At 37.1% G+C, this 21,366-nt stretch overlaps 2 protein-coding genes across 2 annotated transcripts in view; one reads left to right on the top strand and one right to left on the bottom strand.

Annotated features, from left to right (window-relative positions):
* Positions 1-2,322: 2,322 nt before the first annotated feature.
* LOC139719373 (cation channel sperm-associated protein 1-like) lies at positions 2,323-19,402 on the bottom strand. Its single transcript, XM_071630788.1, has 12 exons — positions 19,134-19,402; positions 18,319-18,560; positions 16,020-16,133; positions 15,077-15,215; positions 13,687-13,778; positions 12,181-12,330; positions 11,792-11,855; positions 11,170-11,254; positions 7,194-7,260; positions 6,548-6,623; positions 3,153-3,267; positions 2,323-2,340 (listed from the first exon to the last, which is right to left on the bottom strand). Exons 1-12 carry the CDS (start codon positions 19,400-19,402, stop codon positions 2,323-2,325), a joined length of 1,431 nt encoding a protein of 476 aa, XP_071486889.1.
* Positions 19,403-20,966: 1,564 nt separating this feature from the next.
* LOC139719341 (alpha-soluble NSF attachment protein-like) overlaps positions 20,967-21,366 on the top strand; it is a 29,258-nt gene continuing 28,858 nt past the window's right edge. Inside the window, exon 1 of the mRNA XM_071630756.1 lies at positions 20,967-21,158. Within this exon, the coding sequence (XP_071486857.1) occupies positions 21,067-21,158 (92 nt within the window). The 5' untranslated portion in view covers positions 20,967-21,066. The remainder of the gene's footprint in view (positions 21,159-21,366) is intronic.

Raw genomic sequence — 21,366 nt, 5'->3', positions numbered from 1 at the left:
TGCGGCCTGAATTTTTACTTCGTTGTAACCGGAATTTTGTTATAACCGTGTTCGTTGTAATGGGAGTGCACTGTATAAAATCTCTTGAACTAACCAGTAGAAGTTATGTACTTGAGTTTTCTATGTGTGTACATGGCTATGTCTCAAGTGTCAAGTATTGGTGAGTGGTATTACACTTTTTGTCTGTCAGACTTTTATGTCTCTTTGGAAACTTTGCTTGTATTTTTATGCCAGATAACTGAAAGAGTTCAATGTTCATGAGCAGAGTAATTATTCTTCATAAATTATGTATGTACACATAACTTAGTTTGCATATTTTGGTAAAAATAAACAGATGGATTTCACTACAATGAGATGGTTTTTCCTTCCTAATAGAATAAATATATGTGTTTGCATTGATGTAGTAAGAGAATTTTCCATTACAAAATTAGGAATATCATCATTTAAGAGGTTTGTTGAGTGTTACAAATGATTTTGTCTAGCTAAAGAGTCAAATTATAGTTGCAAGCAGTGGTAGCTGTATGTGAAGGAATAGCTTTAACATTGTCTACTTTTCCTTCACAATTCAAATGTACCAAATATCACATAGATAGTACAATGCAGATTTAGTTTCCATGATTCTTAAATTGCTTTATAGCTTTTTTTTTGCCAAAGCAACAAAGATGTCATTCTCCAGATCTTAATTTTCACTGAAGATTTGCAAATGTGCTGTTGTTGTTATTAGCTGTCCAGCGTAATATTTTTAAAGATATCATAAAGTGCATGGTTTCCGTGTTCTATACCTCTCCCATGGATAAAGTACAAACTATAGCTGGAATTCAAGAAGGTATAATTCAAATTTTGCCCATGGATAATGCATATTTTGATTACATTTATACTCATGACATATTGCATATGCCAAAAGACATCCAATAATGAACACATGCTGACACACACATGTATGAGATATTCCTGCTTTAGTCAATGGACTGCATTTATTAAACCATGGATCTGACTTATAACAGCCTTTGTTTATTTGAGATTATTTGTTCTAGAAGACATTAAAAGATCACAAAAATGCAGAGTAATTGGCGTCTTCAAATTCTTTATTGTCTCATACAAGGTGATCGTGAGTACAAAATAGTGTATTATATTAAAACATCTTATTTACAGTGGCACATGGCATCAGATGACTTCCTAAGTCACCTGGTATGGGCATTTGAAATAAGTGCCTACCCCTTATATACAAATAAATATAATTTATTTATCTTCTAATTGACATGTATCCTGCGAACAAAATTAATGTTCTCATCCAAATAAAAAACAGAAATACCAGTGGCAATAAAAACTTACTCAAAATTTCCAAAAAACAAAACTTTGGTATTTTCTTTTTCAAGTACGTCTCTTCAATAAACTATACCCCTCAAAGCTTTCAATATTATTGCAAAGAAAACAGCATACTTAAATGTTTTTAATCAACTTGACTGATGCCTGCCATCAAATATTTGTGTAGAATAATACAAATGTGTCTGTCTGCTTCATACATCTGTCCATAAATGGTCAATAGGAGCAGGTCATGCCTGTAAACTCATGGGGTACAGATATTGAGCTTGTGCATTTTTTTTTCTTACAAAAGAAAATTCAATAAAATACATAAATTAAAGTGTACATTTCATTTTATGAAACCAAAGTACAAGTGAGGAATAACAATGTCAACTGAAAATGAAATACTCAAAATGTACTACTGACATTCATTTGACTTAAACCTTAAAACCAAGAGAAGGAAAAAACACATTGATTACTACTTCTAGCATAAAAACGAAAACAAATGATTTCAAAGGGTTTTGTCCTTTGTTGATTGACTACAATTCTGGAAATTATTTATTCACTTAATCATGCCTACGTCTACAACCAGGACTAAGGGATCACAGTAGACTAACCCTGTTGATTTAAGGTTTCATAAAAGGCTTCTATCTCGAAAGTAATAATGTTGAGTTGACAGAAGTGAAATAACTCTGTTCATAATGTTTGAATTACTCTGGGTATTATGAAGAGGGAAAAGAAATATTCAAACAGCAAATATATTGTAAATTCCTGTATCAAATACATCCTGCAGATTGACTGAAATATTGCGCATGAAGAAATGTTAATGTGATATAGGTTGGTATATTAGATGTTTATAAGACACGAATGCTTGTAAATATGGAAGCAAGACTGTCCGTGAAACCATTGGTATACCAGTATATCACTGTGATTATCAGAGACTCCATGGTGGGATGATAATAGGTCACATGGTCTAGATGGCTGCTAACAGAATTCTGGCACGTGTGGGGCTACCAGCTCCTATGCATCATCAACAGTCTGAAAATACAACGGCATAATGAAGAACAATTCAAGGTTTAACATGTAAATAATGTTCCACTCAAGAGGAATAGATTATCTGTGACATTGCATGACAATAGCACAAGGAAGGTGATCAGGTGAAAGACCAAGAGCATATCTCTCTAAAGAAAGTCAAGGTATGACAATAAGGGTTTCTTGTATTCAAAGCAATAAAACAAAATGGGATTTTACCAAAAAAAAAAAATACATGTACACATATGTACACACACACACATAGACACAGGTACATACATACATGCATTCATTCATCTTTTTATCATGATAAGTAGATGTCACACACACAAATTAAAAAAAAAATAATTTGATGACAATAATTTTGAGGAAACAGTGCTGCATGTACAAATTGTACAACAAACAGCCCCATAGTTTCACATGGGCAATACACAGATATAAGAACCACCTTTTTTTTTTTGCTTGTGCCTTCTGGGATAACTTCACACTCATATTTAATACATGTGTGCAGTAGTTGAGTGACTTTAGACTGCCAACAGAGAGGTCACACTGTACTTCTAAAACAAAGAAAAATAATTTTACCTCAATATCTTGCATATAATGACGTAATTCAAACCTTGACATGAACATGCATTCAGAGGACATCAAAAACTTGTCACTTTTTATTAAGAGTTGATAAAAGAAAGAGAAAACATGGCCATGACAGCGATTGTGTTATATTTTGGAAACAGTGAGCTCAATTTGAAGTAGGTAGGCTTCGCCTCTTCTCTTCCTTCGGTAACGAAATTGAAAAGTGGATTGACATTCCACCAACTTACATCTTGCACAAGCAGCACGACCTTGTCTAGAGTACCCTGCTGGTTGCGGAGAAAGTGTCCGTTCTGTTCGATGGAGGCCATCAATTGCAGGAAATGTGACAGGTATTTCTTGTCACTAGCCATAGACAAGAACACAGAAGAGAGACAGACAGACAGACAGACAGAAAGACAGACAGATTAAACATGCATGTCAGACCCTTTGAAGTTTTTTTTTTTAAAGAAAACTAGAAATATCACTGAAGGTGATTAATACCCCCGCCCCGTGACGACAGTCTTACCCAAGGAATGATCTTTCCTTGATCTTCTGCCATTTAAATGCCGTTACCATGGCAACGCAGCTTCCGACACGTCCGAAAAATATGTCTTGCACATCTTCCCACCAAGACTATTGTGTGTGCCACATTTCATAAGCTTTTGTCAAAAACTGAGGAAGTAGTTCAATCCACAAGATCTTTCCTTGATCTTCCGCCATTAATATGCCGTTACCATGGCAACGTAGCTTCTGACACGTCCAAAAAATATGTCTTGCACATCTTCCCACCAAGACTATTGTGTGTGCCACATTTCATAAGCTTTTGTCAAAAACTGAGGAAGTAGTTCAATCCACAAGATCTTTCCTTGATCTTCCGCCATTAATATGCCGTTACCATGGCAACGTAGCTTCTGACACGTCCAAAAAATATGTCTTGCACATCTTCCCAACAAAACCAATGTGTGTGCCACATTTCATAAGCTTTGGTCAAAAAACTGAGGAAGTAGTTAAATCCGCAAGATCTTTCCTTGATCTTCTGCCATTAATATGCCGTTACCATGGCAACGTACTTTCGGGTACTGTCAAAAAATGCGTCTTGCACATCTACAACCAAAGGCACACATCTGTACCAAGTTTCATGGAAATTGGGCAAAAACTGAGGAAGTAGTTTGCAACACGAAATTTTCCATCATTTTGGCTCATAATATGTGAGCTGTTACCATGGCAACATACTTTTTGTCACTGTCAAGAAATGTGTCATGCTGACCTATATCCTCAGACAAACATTCAATATGAATTCCATGAGAATTGGAAGAACACTGATGAAGCAGTTTTGCCATGAAGCATTTTGCCCTATATTTTACCAATAACATGCCGTTACCATGGCAACGCACTTTTTGCCACTGCGGAAATATGTGTCTTGCACATTAACATATTCAGATGAACATCTGTACCTAATTTCATAAAAATTGATCAAAAACTGTGGGAGGAGTTCGCGACGCAAGATTTGTACCCATTTTTGCCCATAATATGCCGTTACCATGGTAACGTACTTTTGGGTACTGTCAAAAAATATGTCTTGCACATCTACAACCCAAGGCACACATCTGTGCCAAGTTTTATGGGAATCGGTTGAAAACTGAGGAAGTAGTTCGCGACGCAAGATTTGCAACGGACCGACCGCCCGACCGCCCGACCACCCGACCGCCCGACCGCCCGACCGTCCGCTGATTCCTATATACCCCCTTCAAACTTCGTTTGGCGGGGGTATAAAAAAACTCATGAATTCAGAGACAATGGGGTCCACTTCAGAGAGGGTGTCTTGTTGCTTATATTTGTTCTCAATTCTTTCCACATTAGCTCTCATTGCAATTCTCGGTGTCGGCAATACCTAGGTGTCGTGCGCAGCGCAGCGTTATAGATGCATTATGGCATAGCTCACGGGACAAACTTGCCCCGGTTTTGGCTGCACATGCAATCAGATCACGCTCTGTCGTCATCCAGAGATATTTTTGGTGAAGATTTCTTTGCTTTCCATCATGTGACTAGCACATTAAAGCCTTGCAGTAGTGAACCATGACTCGAGTGACCGCAAATCAGTAAAACTTAGACACTTTCAACTCTTTTAAGCTGAATTATAGCCAACAAAAAAAGGGGTAACAACAGAAAAGCAGACAAATAACTCCATCGAATCGTATGGGAACCGCGACTCGCGTGAGACAATTATTAACCAGAAGCAAACAAGGGCACTGAGGAATCCCACAGTGCATCTGTGACAGAGCTCTTCAGCATGCGCAGAAATTTTCTGCGCATTGGCGAGACCGAGAATTAAGCAAGTATGAACAGTTCATACTTGCTTAATTGCAATGCCATTTTGTAGCAAACTATGCAAGGGAGACACCCTCCCTATTCATTGCACTTGAAATGTGTGAGAGTGAAAATTAACTGAAAGTAAAATGTGGCCTAGCTAAGGCATGAAAAAGTTCTAGTACAATAACGTAATGGAAGACTGCTCACAGGTTGACCAATGACTGACGGCTCAACTCACTATTGGTCAATTCCATTGTGACTTATGGGACAAAGTGACAATTTTTGGCAATTTCAAATGAGTATTTTGAGAAAATAGTTGCATCAAATGCATTTTTCTCAGTTCATGGTTAGATCCATCATATCACAGTTTATTGAAACACGATACTTAGTTTGAAAAGTATCATTGCATTACGTACAGCAATGAAAAATTGCTGTCGTGACTTATGGGACATTTGAGGACCACCGTTTTTCACATGGGAAAGTAAGTTCTGAAATATTCTTACACACACAGTCTCTGGAAAGATATTTTCTTTCCTGAATGTAGCAAAGGGTTGGTACTTACCCTGAGCCAAGTGGTATGAATATCTACTCATTGGTACAGTAGCAGGATAGGGAAAACCAGTGTGACTGATGGGACACAAAAACGTGACTTATGGGACGCTATCAACTACCACATTTTGAGATTGAGAGAATAATATTTACTGATGCCGGAACAAGTTCTAGAACATCATAAAACCAATCTATGACCAAAGAACATTCAGAAAATAAGCCATCTGAGAATTACACAAGCTGTATTATGGTCATAATAGTGTATCAGAAATGACAGTATAAATTCTGCAAAAATTCGCAATTTTCATGAAAAATGAAGGTTTTTTGGACATAACTGAACTCCACGTTCACTGATGTTCACAAATGAGGTATCAAAATATCTGTTGTGAAAGGCTGCTTTCAGTAAACAATACCAGATCATCTAATTATGCTTCATTAATCATCTATACTCAATAGTTTGATTTTCATAAAATGCACCCTATCCGTGGAATTGACCTATTACATGAATGCTGATGTTGCATTGTTCAATGAAAATCACTACCAAATTTACAAATGTTCTTCCTCAAATACTTTTAGGTATAAACATAAACTGAATATTATATTCTAAACACCTACAGTAAGACTACAGTGAAAAAACAGATACCACTTGTTATTACAAAATACATCATTGCATTGTTTTGTCATTCACATACACCCCTCTGTGTTTTGCCTGTGTTTTATTCAAAAGCAAGCATAAGGTTTGGCATCAGAACATTTTATTATGGGATAAAACATGTCATCTCACCCATCCGTGTAGTCTTCACTGCTGTAGTAGTCATCGATGCTTCTCATTCTTACATTGGCGTGTGTGATGGAGGAGACTATTTGGTTCATTTTTCGAGGGGAGAAATGAAACAATGCACAAAATTCATTCCCTCTTGAATAATGAGAAGGCATACATGAACTCTGAAACCAATGCAAAGGGTTGTGTCGGCACAGCTGGATTTTTTCAGTTAAAAAAAGTGAAATTATTGGTATTCTTTTACATCAATTTTGTGTTTTTTCAAAGCATCATAACCAACAAAATGTAAGTAGTTTTCGAATAATGTGAATCTTCCAATATCAATGCATATTAAAGAGTCTGTTGCACAGATGAATCATCGGCAAAAAAGCAAAAACTTCAGGTCTCTGCCTTCATAGACATGCTCATGATATCATACATAGACATTTCTGAGGATCTAATTTATGGCACCTAGCCAATGACTTGATTAATGATGCTTAAATAGTTGCATATGAACATACATGTATATCTCAATCATATCCAGAGCAGTCTTTTCTTTTTGACACTATCCTAACTGTTCTTGCATGTTACGAGGACTTTCAAAGAATGTTTCCTGTAACGAACTTGACTAGATCATTAAACATGTGTCATGTATGGGATTGAAACGTACCTGTTGGCTTCATTTCAATTGGATGGCTTTGTGTGCCATCGTCAAACAGGGCATCCTCTGCAGCTTTCTGAGGTGCAAGGGATGACACAGAAGATGAAATAGAGGCATATCATTATATCTGCTTTGTGAATGTGGTGTAACAAAAATGAAATAATGACAGGTCAAAACACTTTGCTGAAACAATATAGCACTAGAACAAGGTCATAACCAGATTGAGTCCACCCCATCTGGAGCAATTTCAATTCAATTTCAATTCAATTCAATCATAGTTTATTTCCAATCAACGAAAATCAAAAACATAGTACAATGTATACATGTCATTAAATGATATTGTTCAAACGCTTGCAAAAGATTCATGTAATATACGAGACAAATTATAGAACAACATTATATGTACAATAATAAAGAGGAAAACTGTACAAATACTACGTGGGCGAGCGGAAAATAAATTCGATCATGGAAAATAGTGATCCACTAAAAAGCAAAGCTTGTCGGACGTGGATCGCTAGATAAATAATGAGTGAATGATATACTATTCTATAACAATATACATGTAGTTATTTTGAGATACACAGGTCGGGAAAAAAATATAGAATACCAATGCTATAGTGCCCGGACACTGTTCATTGAACCACGTGTACCGGGAAAATATGACAAGGACAATACATTCGTACACACATTCATTTACCCAGACGCATATACACTGTTGGACGAGAGACAGTACCGAGAGGAGAGAAGACGGTAACAATACATGTCTACGAAGAACAATAGACAGGAAAGGAAAAGGAGAGAAGAAAGAAGAGAGGTCTGCACACAGAACACGCCAAGTGCTGCGATATCAGGACAGGTGAAAGCTCAAGCATAAATTATAACAATTTAAATTATCTAAGATTATAAGTAGAAAGTAAATGTTTTCTGAGTTTATATTTAAATGTGACAAATTTGGGGGAATCTTTTAAACTATTATCTAATTTATTCCAAAGTCTGGGTCCGGTATAAAGAAATGTATTTTGGGCATGTGCGGTTCTCATTAACGGAAGATGGAATTCGTCGGATCGTCGCGTGGGATAGTTATGAACATGACTATTTCGATGAAATAAATCGTGGAATATTTTAGGTAAAAAGGTACTGTTGTAATTAAACATAAACTGACCAAGTTGAAACACATACAAATCATTTACTTTTAATATTTTATGGTCAGAAAACAAAGCATCTGTATGTTCTCGGGTATGTAAATTAAAAACAATTCTAAGCGCTTTCTTTTGCAATAAAAGAAGTTTATCAAGTAACATCTGATATGTATTACCCCAAGCAAGAATCCCGTAGTTTAAATAAGGGAGTATCAAACTAAAATAAAGAGTTAATAATGCAGATGAAGGAAGATAATATTTTAATCTATTCATTACGCCAATGTTACGTGAAATAATTTTACATATGTTATCAATATGATTCCTCCATGAAAGCTTGTTATCAACGCAAACACCAAGAAATTTAAAAGAAGAAACTTCTTCTAAGGGAGTAGTATCAAATGTTATATTGCCTGGGAGGCTATCTAGAGAATTACTAAAGAGCATAACTTTTGTTTTTTGAATATTTAATGACAATTTGTTTGCGTATATCCATTGTATGACCTTTATCAATTCTTCATTGACTGTTCTTATTAAGATATTTGGGTCAGGGTGGGAAAAAAAAAGATTAGAGTCATCCGCGAATAATATGAATGATAGTTTCTCCGACGATCTATGAAAATCATTGATATAAATAATGAATAACAATGGGCCTAATAAACTCCCTTGTGGAACACCACATGCAATTGTTTTACTTTGAGAGTCAAAGCCGTTGACATGTACAAATTGGGATCTTTCTGATAGGTAACTCGTGAACCACTCCAAGGCCTTTCCACGTATTCCATAATGAGACAGTTTGGCGAGAAGTATTCCGTGGTTAATCGTGTCAAAGGCCTTGGAGAAGTCCAAGAAGATACCTATTGTGTGTGAAAGTGTGTCGAGTGCGTGTGTGACTTTGTCGATGAGGGCAAGTAGTGCGTGTGTTGTGCTGTGATTTTCCCTGAATCCAAATTGAAAGTTTGAAAATATGTCGCAGGTTTTAAGAAAACGTACTGTCCTGATGTAGACTATTCTTTCAAGAATCTTAGAAATAGAAGATAATAAAGATATGGGTCTATAGTTATTGACATCATCCTTCTCCCCTTTCTTATAAATAGGAATTACTTTCGCAATTTTCATGCTATTTGGCACATGGCCAGTTGCAAGCGATGAGTTGATAATATGCACTAAGGGATCCACTATTTGAGGAATTATGTTTTTTATCAAATAGTTGTCAATTCCGTCGTGGCCAGGACTTTTACCTTCTTTCAAATTGGCAACAATCTTTATTATTTCTTCTTTATATGTTGGGTCAAAAAATATAGTTTTAGAGTTAGGTGTATCTAAAAAATCACTAAAAGATTTACTAGAAAGAGGAATATTTTGAGAAAGATTTTTTCCAATTGAAGAAAAGAAATCATTAAAAATTTCAGCCATGCCAGCGGGAGTGTTGCTGGAGGCATTGCCCCACCGAACTTCAGAAATATTAGATGAATTGTTAGGTGTATTCATAGCATTCTTTAATGTTTTCCATGTGTTTTTAATGTCATTTTTATATTTGCTTATCTGATTAACATAAAAAAATTTCTTCTGCGTACGCAATAATTTGGTGAGTGTGTTTTTGTATGAAACGTATTTTTTCTTATTTTTTTCAGTGGGATTACATCTATATTTATAAAACAAATTATTTTTCCTATTTATAGATCGTAATATAGACTGGGTTATCCACGGGAGTCTTGGAATTTGCTTATATCTATTTTTTATGTTACGCAGGGGAATATGGTTATCGATTTCAGAGGTAAGAGTAGATATGAAATAATCATAAGACAAATTGACATCGGTAGTGTTGTATACAGAAGACCAATCGAGTTCTTTTAAACTGTTTTGGAGACTTGTAAGATTATCTACAGTAATCTTACGACGCTTATAATAATTATTTTGTTTATTCAGTTTAATTGGAACCTGAGCAAATATAGGAAAGTGGTCAGTGATGTCTGAGAGGACGATACCAGACTCAGGAAGTGGAAGAACATTACAAAAAAATGTTGTCTATGAGGGTAGCCGATTGGCTGGTGACACGGGTAGGCTTGGAAATTAATGGTAAAAGTGCATATATATTATTTTGATGAGCATTGGATGGATGGATGGATGAATGGATGGATGGACCAAAATATTGCAAGCAGCACATGCATATTATGGTTTCAGTGGATATTTATATTGTTGAAGACAAGTACCATACCAGTGATATTTACCAGATCAAAATTATCTCCATTGCAACAATTATCTTGTAAGCAAACTCTGCTACATAATTGAAGGGTCATTCAAAAGGCTCTTAGAATACAAGGAAGGACTTGTGCTAATATCCACCTCCCATGAAAATAAAATTTAGAACTGTGCAACATTAAAGGGTGAACAAATGGCTCAGAGAGAAGACCTGTGAGTAAAGAGGTTCTAAAAAGTGGGCAGGTCAACAAATGGCACATACGATAAAAGGGCTAGAAAATGCTAAGTTACAGGGTTGATGCAAATGATCTTCAAAATGAAAAAAATACACACAAAGGTTTTGTAGAATGGATAAGTTTACAAAAAGGTCCTGCAAAATTGAAAGATTAAGCATGGCATGGACAAAGAAGAATAAAGAAACAGCTACAATAATTGGTTACAGACTCTAGGTAATGACTGCTGAGGGAACAATGTCATATGTCCAAAACACTGATAAAGATATCAAATCCTAACAGATTTTATCCTATATTTATTTACCACCTTCATTCTTCAAAGACTGCTATCCTTTACCTGGCATCAACAAGATTATATTTTCCACAATGCTGCAGAGGTAGGAAAATGGATGATGCATTTCAACATCCACTCACCTGGGCTGCTTTCCTTTGGGCATCTCTCTTTGAGGCTGCTTCCAGGGTCAGCTGAAAGTTGTCCACTAGCACAGCTACAAAGAGGCTGTGGGATATAGCTCGAATTATCAGTTCGTTCTATGTGTGACGTACACAAATATACCATTTTCTACTGATTCATCATTAAGAAAAAGAGGACTGTAGACATAATACACATTATTCACCAAAAATGGGAAGAATTACATTTCACACAGATTAAAAACAAACATGAATTTTAAGTGATATATATATATATATATATATATATATATATATATATATATATATATACGTACAGGTGTATGAATTATAGTGGTTTACTATCAGCTATTGATAAAGACATATGTGATATCAACTATCAATATGAGATGTCTCATACCAAAAGTATCAGAAAAGCCAAATAACTGTTTGGTGTTTCTTTTTTTTACAGTTATGTCCATATTGCCAACAAAATACATCTACTATTGCCATCTTCTGATGACTGGAGTAGTAGAAACATGAAGGCGAATTTGTAAACAACGGTCAACATCAATTAATATCTAGGAGGGATAAAAATCTATTAAAGCCACTCTTGTAGATTAACAGTGATAATTTCAGTACTCACTTGAGGAAGATGAAGTACTCCAGAAAGATGTATGTTATCAAATACAGAATGATGTGACCATTCCCTGGAAAGATAAGAACCACAGATTTGTGAGGCATGGAATTCATCACGCTATCAGCTGTATTGGCTAATTTTCGATTGTCTTCCCATTCAAAAAGAAACATATGTAGAATAAAGTGATTACATATTTGTTCAGATCCAAAACATTGATGCCATACTAGAATCTTTTGTGCTTAGAAAATTTCTCATGTTGGAAAGCAACCACTATGAATGAAAAGATGCAAGTGACACCAAATTGACAGTGTATTCACAAACGAAAAGAAGACACTGTGAATTAATGTATGATCACACTAAAATCTCAATCAGCCAAGACAAGAGAGTTCACCCACTTGGGTCTCTGGCCACTGCATCACGATAGATGTAGAACCAGTCATCCAGGGTCAGTAACTGGAAGAGAGTCATAGCGGCTGAACTCAGGTTTCCAAATCTTTCCTTGTCAATTTCAGAGTAGAGACCACGCCCGATCACTGCAAACATATCTGGACAGTTTGCTGGTCAAGATCTGAAGGGTCATCCATATCTGTGCCAATACTAACAAATTCAAATGACAGATGTACATCATCTCTGAAAGAGACAGAGGAAATATTAGATTACATTTGAGATCTTGAATATCACTAAGTTAAAAATACTCATCACTTCCATTGAGATGTTTACTATGTAGCAGTCATGACATTCAGTCAATATGATGATGTAAATATAAGTCTGGAATAGTCTCAAGTAAGGCTATACAAGACAACCTGAAATTGCTCATGCAGGAAATATTTCATAATTTCTCTCAGATCTTTTAGTCATAGCTACAAGAGCAGTGGGTCAAACTCCAAACTATACTTTCCTAAACTATACTGTACTATACTATACTATATACTACACTATGCTATACTATACTAAACTATACTATACTGTACTATGCTATACTATACTATACTATATACTACATTATACTATACTATACTATATCATATTATATTTTGGATAAAAAATTTATCCTCTGGTGATTGGTTGGAAGAGCTTCACATGATAATAGGTATTTTCAGCTATTTCTGAAAGATGACACTCCATAAAGTACTATTTGCAAAATGACGTCACTTCTATGACGACATTTTGCAAATAGTATACTATTTGCAAAATGATGTCACAAAGCAATTACGAAACTGTGCACAGCTTTGCACCGTCACTCTGTGAAATGTATCAACTAATTTCTAGCAAAACAATTGTGACGCCACAAAGCAATTTTGACATTGCGCATTACTAGTTCTGTCACTCTGTGAAATATATCAATTTCTAACAAAACAATTGTGATGTCATAAAAACAATTCTGACACTGCGCATTGCTTCGCACCTCGCGCGTCGCACTTGTAAATGTTACATTTCAACAAACATCACAAAGCAGGTCCGACATCGTGCGCAGCAACCAATGTAGGATCCCTACACAACATCGCATCCATCATACGACTTCTTGCTTTGCATTATGATTTCCCCCCATTTCCCCTTCTTTTGTTTAAATTTTTGATCCAAAATATAAAACAAATATACTTTGCCTAATTTTGAGTTTCTTGTTAAAACTATAGGCCTCGGTGCCTAAAAAAGAACTATTCACTTCGGGGCTGCGCCCCTCAGTGAATAGTTCTTTTGGAGTCACCTCCTGCCCATAATTTTAACAAGAAACTCTCGAGGCAAAGTATATTTGTTTACTATACTATATTGATACTATTTTTTCTTTATAAGGAAAATAGGTTGTTTGATAGACTCTCCAACATTTAGAAGAATCTCCCATCAACAGTGAAGATGAATAATATTCATCTTCACTGTTGATTGTGTTGCATTCAAGAGGATACACAAGAAGAGTGAGATGAGCATGACGATAGCACCCATAGACTGGACAGACTGTAGACATGTGTTCATGATGACCTGGAGGCTTCGCAGAAACCTGATGCACGTACACACACACACACACACATACACACAAACAGAGAGAAGGAATGAAGATATGATACTGTATACACGATACGTACGCCATATGTTCAGCGAGTCAAAATTTTTGCGAAAAAGGACTTGACGACGATTCCACGAGTGGTTAAATTCATGATCGTGTAGTTTTTTACTGCACAGAGATGTATGAGTGCATGTCAAAATCATGTCGGGATTTTTGCATGTCTTTAATATTTTAATATTTTTGCGTGTCTTTAAATTCGCAAATAGCACCCAACTCGCAAAATTCACAAAAATAAAAAAGTCGCAAAATATTCGGCGTACACAGTAGTCTCAGTTGTATATTACTGTACTTTTCTATAACTTGTTTCCCATTTATCATTGACCTTATTGTTTGTAACAAATCCAGACACATTTTGCAGTCAAGTTTAATCTTTATTTTGTATAAAATCAGGCTTAGCTCTAGTCAGAGAATTTCTATGTCCAGCTGCAATTTGTACATTTCCACATTCTGAAGTTCTTTCTTTTTACTCTTGTTTTGCAAAACACCAAACTTTGTTCACAGCCATTATCTTCATTTTGAAAATGCAACTGCATACATATCAACATTTTGAAGGTGTTCCTTTGGGCAACACCATGTAGCAGACTTTATTGAAGATGAAAATCCACACAACTTTTGACAAACGGAGCAAGCCACAAAAACGATCCCACTGTGCATACATATGGCACAGATGAGTGGAAGTTAAATGCAAAACTGTATCCAAAAATGTTTTTTGGACCCATAAAAAACAACAACAAATTTGTCCCATGTGCACCATCAACCTGCATTCCGCATAAGGTTGGTGTAAGTTTACAAAAGGATATGTGTTGAAAGCTGCTACTATCTTCATGTTTTGTTTTTGTTTATTCACCACTACCTTCTACCTTCTACCGATAGCCTCACCAAAAGAGTTTATATATGAGTAAGTACTAAAGTACTTACCCGCCATATGCCCTGTATAATTGCTATGTGATAGCATGGAGAGATACGGGGCACTACGCTTACCCCTCATGCTAGCATGCTAGCATATGGGCCACCAAGGAGCAGCAAAATCAATAAGTGCGAACTCGCATAGAAGTTCGAAGTTTATGCAAGTACATCATGTAAAAATGTAACTTGAGCGTACAGAGCACACTTGCACAGAGAGAAGTCCACCATTACTAAATAGGGCATATTATGTGCAGTTTCCTGTGATCACAGACATTACTTTAAAGTTCGCCCTCTATAGGTAGTGGGAAAAATCTCTTTGGTCTCACCTCACAGTGCGGAGCACTCTCAGGGCCTTCAGTGCCCTCATGGCTCTGAAGATGCTGAGAATAGCCAGAATCTGGACCTCGCCTCCGTAGAAGACGTCGATGCTGAAGTCCGCCAAGTTGGACAGGACGATCATAAAGTCTGGGGAGAAACAGGACGTTGATTTGAACTGAAATGAGCTCTAATCATATTTACAGATAAATCAAGAAAGTATATATGCTAAGTGGTGCTAGGTGGTTTATACAAATGTTTCATCATGACACATTTGTTAAAAAACATGTATAATCTCTCACAAAGCATGGTGCTATAGAACTGCTGAAATGATAATGATAGCATGGTTAAATCAGAGCATACAAACATTCACAGTCTGGATGGAATTTTGCCAAATAGGGCAAACAGATCCTTGTAGTATTGCACATATCGGTATTTGAAATTCCAATTGGCATAATAAAATGTGCATTTAAAATGCACATGTGGCTTAATTCAATTGTAACATTTGAAATATACTTTCTGCAGAATCTGTGATAATGCAGGCCATTTGATACACAAATGTACAGAACCTCGCACGTAAAACGTTATTTTTGTGTGTATACTTTGAAGAGTCTAGGGCAATTACCCCCTTGGCAATTACCCCAGACCCTTCCCCTGATCCTAACCCTAATCCTGAACCTTATCCTAACCCTAACCCAAACTCTAACCCTAAACCTAACCCTAACCCTAATCTTTACTCCAATCTTACCACTAACCAGTATTTAGCTGGGGGTAATTGCCCTGATAAGGTTTTTTGAACACTGAGCTACTTCTCATGTAATCAAAGTCTTGATACTTGTGGTATACCGTCGCTGCAACGACTTCCATAAATCATGTCTCCCACCTCTATTTTCGTTGTTGCAAACTGTCATATTATGAGGAAATTATACACACTGTGCCACCAAAGAACATTACCCATGACATTCCACTGCTCCTTGAAAAAGTCCAGCCTCCAAACATATATCTTCAGAACACACTCCACAAAGTAGATAACCAGCAATACATAGTCCACAATCTTCATGTGCCATCCTGGAAGATTCAGAGAGAGTCATGCACTGACATAGTCAACATTTCTAGTGCTTCGAGTACAAGTATCAATTACTGAAGGTCAGTTCATTCAAACCAAAATGATTGTTTATATCAAATGCAAGTAAAAATGCATCTGTTCACAACTTCAAATATTGCATGTACCTACTTTGATATAGTGTACTTGTAAGCTTCCAAAAGGTACAGTATTGTCACATCAACTGGGTCATTGCAGACAAGCATCACAGATTGGCTGCATATGTCATGTGAATATTATTTGTTTGCTTTAAATGAGCATGTAATCTTTCTTTACTGTATTGTTACTATTAAGGTATTTTTTCACTACATATTACAGTCAACCTTGCTTAAGTCAACCTCGCACAAGTCGAATAATAGCCTAAGTTGAAGGTCTTTTCAGGTCCTCTTCTCTTTATATTCTATCGATTTTAATCCCCCATAAGTCAAATTTTCTCTATTGTTAAAGTCGAAGCTATTTCTTCAGTCCAAATAGATCTGCCTTAGGCAAGGATGACTGTATATTCACTGTCACAACAGAAACACACATACACACCAAAGTCCACGCATTTGCAAAACAAGTGTAACAATTGGTTAGCAAATTTGATGACAAGAAAGACAGTATTCCCCACACAGAAACACATACACACACACACATTCAAACATACAAACACAAATACTGGTGTCAAATACCTGGTATTTTTGTGTGTATCAACAATCTTTTATGTTCCTGACAACTAAATGTCTGAATGAGCAACACACACAAGTCACTCTGAATTCCAGAACTTTCTTCAGATCTACTGAAGATAACATTTTTTTTTTTTTGGGGGGGGGGGGTGATATTGGGAGGAGTTGTATCAAAAGCAAACACACGAATACAAATGCACGCACACACACACACACCACCACCACCACCACCATCAAACAAAGCAAAAGAATGTCTGCATGAATAAAAACATGCAAATCTCTGTAAAGTTGTTAAAAGTAATGTAGAAAGTACAATGCTTGCCTAATGCTACTCTATATTTTCCCTTACAAGAACAAATTCCACATCTCCCATGGAATAAATTGTGGCAAGTTAAGATTTTTCTCTTCAATTGTGTCAGCAAGAGTACAACCCAATGCAATGCCAGTCAAGCATTTCGTATTGGAGAGACTAGTAATTGACTGTGGTGACTTTATGATTAAGAGCTACTTTATTCAAAGAAATACCAAATAATACCGTGTCAGTGAAGAATGGGAGCCACTCTCATAGGTCTAAACGTAATGATGTGATGCTGAATGTACTTACCATCTGTTTGACAGTGTCACAAAAATGAGATGAGTGATAATCTTACTACCACCATTATCATCATAAAGGCCCCCTTATTTAATACAAATTGTTTCTATGACTCGATGAGACGTAATGTTAGCTAAATTTATGAATTTGTATAACGGTCCCCTATCTCAGTTGTCTGCACTTGTTGCTAGGTCCAACAATCACACATTTATTGGAACCACATAGCACAGATGTTAGTGAAGATTGCTTTTTTTTTCTGTCGTCAATTGGTAGAGCGCCATCTCTTGGTGAGGGCAATATTCACATCTAGCCACAACATTTAGAACAGGAATGGAAAAACATACTGCATACTATGTGCATTTAATTGCTGATGACAGGGGTAGTGAATATCTTTCATACATTTAGCTCTACAATGTTGCTAAAATCCTCACAGATATGTGGGCATGAGAGGATTGTCACCCTTGCTGCTTATATCTCTTATTGAATGCTCTCATTTGCTACGAAGCAAAATATTGGAATACCTAAAATGCAAGCAACAACGTTGGTCAATAATTAACTCAAAAGTAAAACATGACTTGTGCAAGTGTAAAGATTCTATAACTATCAAGAACTATCATTAAAGAGGAAGCAAGGAAGATTTTTTTCTTTTTGTTTTTGTTTTTAATTCATACTTTTTCCATGTTTCTGTGAACTTCTGTATGGAGAAAAAAGAAGGAGATAGACAATTAGATATACTGGTAATACAGAAATCTTACCCAATGAAAAGTCTGGTGCATTTTCCACAATTGTCAGGTGCATTTTGGAGAACTTAGCATGGCCATAGGAAAATCAAAGGCGTGCACGAAACCTGTAAACACGTGACAAGCCACAAATACTTTCATAAAAATTCATTACCTGCTCTGACCTGCACCACACTGAACGTGAGTGCGCACAGAATGACCGTGTTGAGGAGGATGACGGTCATGATGAAACCATTGAAGAGGGTCGACTCCGTCAGGTCGTAGAGCTGTCGCCGGAGGAAGCCCGCCTGCCGGAGGACCTTGTTCCTCCTGGCCTGCATCTCCTCCTCCTCCTGGTCCTCTTGCATGTTGATGTTATTGGCCTGGAAGGCATGGGCACTCTGCATGGACTCCATCCTAGGGAAGCAGCAACGGATGGGGATGGGGGATGCAGTGAGAGGTTGAGCGGGGTAAAAGGCACGTGATTATTCTATTAGTGTAACTGACATCCTTGATTCTCATTTTTAAATTCAAACTTGACATCTAAGGTAGACAGTTTCACTAGCAATATTTCTTGAGAGTTGGTGATGAAGAGGTCCTTCACCCTTGCTCATCCCAAGTAGACAGCATCATCTACTGGTACATCCAAGCCATGGTTGACATATATAACACAAACAAGGTGCCACTGATTGTGTGATGAAATAGATAGATGCATTAGTTTGGGCACAAATATCTCTATACACCATGATTAAGTACTGCATCCAGCTTGCATCTTCACACGTTACAAAATCTTTATGTACCGGTATTTGTAATGATTAAGAAATTATGCATATCCTAGGCCTAGTCTACTTATTATGGCTGCAGTGGTTCTTCAGAGATTTAAGTTTGTGCCATTTTTGAAGAATTTGTCTGCATAACACAAGTGTACATTATTCAATGTTCCACTTGCATGCAATCAGTTAAACCATGAATACTTTTAAAAAGATTTACTTTTTGAGTGCAGTACCCGTGCCCCCATCCCCATCTTGCTTGGTGCCTGGGCCGGCCCCTTGGAGGTGCTGAAGGTGAGCTGGAAGAACAATGTTCTGTGGTCCAACAAGGGTCTGCCTCCTAGCTGCCAACCGGGAATAGGGCTGGTTGTTGGCCTTGCGGCGGTGGTTGCGCAAGACATTGCGGTGGTATGAGAGGGACAGGAGATTATTCCCCGATTCGGCTGGTGGCAGATCATTCTCGGCCGTGCTGGAATTTTCTTCAATCATCCTTGGACGCAGAGAGCTCTTCACAGAGTTCTATAAACTTCTACTTGTTCACGATTCCTGCATTAGGGTAAATGGATGAGCAAAAGCTGAAAGAAACTTTCATGAGCTTTGAACTTTGTTGACCTAATCCATCCTTCAGTATGTGTTCTGCATAACTCTGTGATCAATTAGCAGATGAAAAGAGTGGTTTGATCCACCATATGAATTCATACTTTCACTGAATGAATTGAAAGTTAATATAAGATATAGACATGACAACCTAATTTCTTCTGCAAAATGTTTTTGCCATATCACTCAGTGGTGAATCCAGATATTCTCTCAAGGCTGACAAGGGGGGTGTAAAAAATCTAGTGCCACTTCCTGGTTTAATCAGCTGACAAGCAAAAAAACAGGCTCCCGTGCAATTTTTTCCGTTTCTCATGCCATTCCCGAGTTTCATGGGCTGTGAAGCAAAAAGAAAGAAAGAAAGAAAGAAAAAAAAAAGCTTCAGCACAATTTTCTGGTGCAAAATTTGAAAGGGGGCCCATGCATCCCCTTTCATTTTTTTTTCCAAAGAAATAAAGGGGGCACACGCCCGTTGCTCCCCACCCTGGACCCATGCACCACCGTCACTGCATAAAATTCTATTCTCAAGCTCAAGGACAACACAATAATTGTTCGTTCCATTTTCTTTTCTCTTTTTTGTAACCTTTGGAATAAAATCTAGCTCAAGATTGGTGTTGTATTTGTAAGGATTGTAACGTTAGAAAAAGAAACACCCAGACTGGCCAGCCACTGTCTGATCGATTTTCCCAACAGAAATAGCTAAGGCCACTACGGCTCAATATCATGATAAACATACATTATAGCCAAGAGAAAAAGGAAAGGGGACAGGGGACATCCATCTAACCTTAACACGTTTGTTAGACTTATTTTTGGAGTTTTTTAGACTGTGGTGTCTAGAATTCTATAGATGTTTATGGCGATCCACTGGCACTGACGCCACTGTGAATGAGTTCGATCGATCCAGCTAATAACATAACACCGGTACCCATAACACCTTGTTAAGTTTGTTTGTTTGTTTTTTTTTAAAGAAGAAAAAACTAGAAGGCCCTAAGCCTAACGTTATTCAGTAAGTTTTAGCAGATCTACGAAAGACCAGCTGATACTTCATCCACTTACCATGGCCCTTGATGAATACTGCTAGATCATAAAGCGCTAGTAGATCCTAATTCCTATGACCTAAGCAGACTTCAAAATCAAAACAAAAATCGAACTTCGCGCGGTCATGACCTTACCGGGATGCGTCCGCATCGGGATACCGTACTGTGTAGCTAGCTAGCTAGCTAGATGACTTCTCTGAGATCTCTACGATTCATTCCGATCCGCCCCGACCTTTCTAATACATACTTTAGTAGCATAGCAGCACGCGCGCATCCCATATTATAATGTATGAATGTGTGTAAAATAATCGGTGTGTGCGCGCGTCTATTCTGCCAAATGTATGTAATTACTGTGAGCTGAACTGTGTGTACTATCTTGTGTGGTGTGTACCGTGTCGACACAAACACGCAGTACGCACGTTTCACCACACTGACATCATACGATTTACATCCTCCGACAAGGGTGGAACACGGCCTTTTTACTTGATAAATAGTATCGTAAGCTCCCCAAATTCTACCAAAATGGCAGATAACGAAGCTAAAGGCAAGCAGTTTATGGCAGAAGCCGACAAGAAGCTGAAGTCCTCACAAGGATTCTTTGGTAGCATGTTTGGGTAAGCAAAACCGGTAACGTTATAGAAATCTAGGCATAGGCCTAAACGTTAGTGATTCACAATCAGCTGCTTCATGATCATCACTCTATCACTATCAGTGCAGTGCCAGTGCTATCACTACCAACGTTAAACTTGTTCGTACATAGAGTTTTCTTAGTGCTAGTGAATCTACAAGTACAACGACGCAGAACACTAACAATCTAATCTT

This window comes from Diadema antillarum, unplaced genomic scaffold, assembly GCF_040938485.1.
Source record: "Diadema antillarum isolate AM-2024a unplaced genomic scaffold, OU_Dant_1.0 scf00000109, whole genome shotgun sequence".
In the NCBI taxonomy this organism is placed as follows: domain Eukaryota; kingdom Metazoa; phylum Echinodermata; class Echinoidea; order Diadematoida; family Diadematidae; genus Diadema; species Diadema antillarum.
This window is presented reverse-complemented; position numbering and strand designations above follow the sequence as displayed.

Bases quoted from the DNA above. Each gene is read 5' to 3' on its own strand.
- LOC139719373 (XM_071630788.1), bottom strand. From the start codon at position 19,402: ATGATTGAAGAAAATTCCAGCACGGCCGAGAATGATCTGCCACCAGCC. The intron at 11,856-12,180 runs GTGGGTGAACTC...TTATCTTTCCAG, and splicing joins TGCAGTGGCCAGAGACCCAA to GGAATGGTCACATCATTCTG. The intron at 6,624-7,193 runs GTACGTTTCAAT...TGAACCAAATAG, and splicing joins AATTGAAATGAAGCCAACAG to TCTCCTCCATCACACACGCC.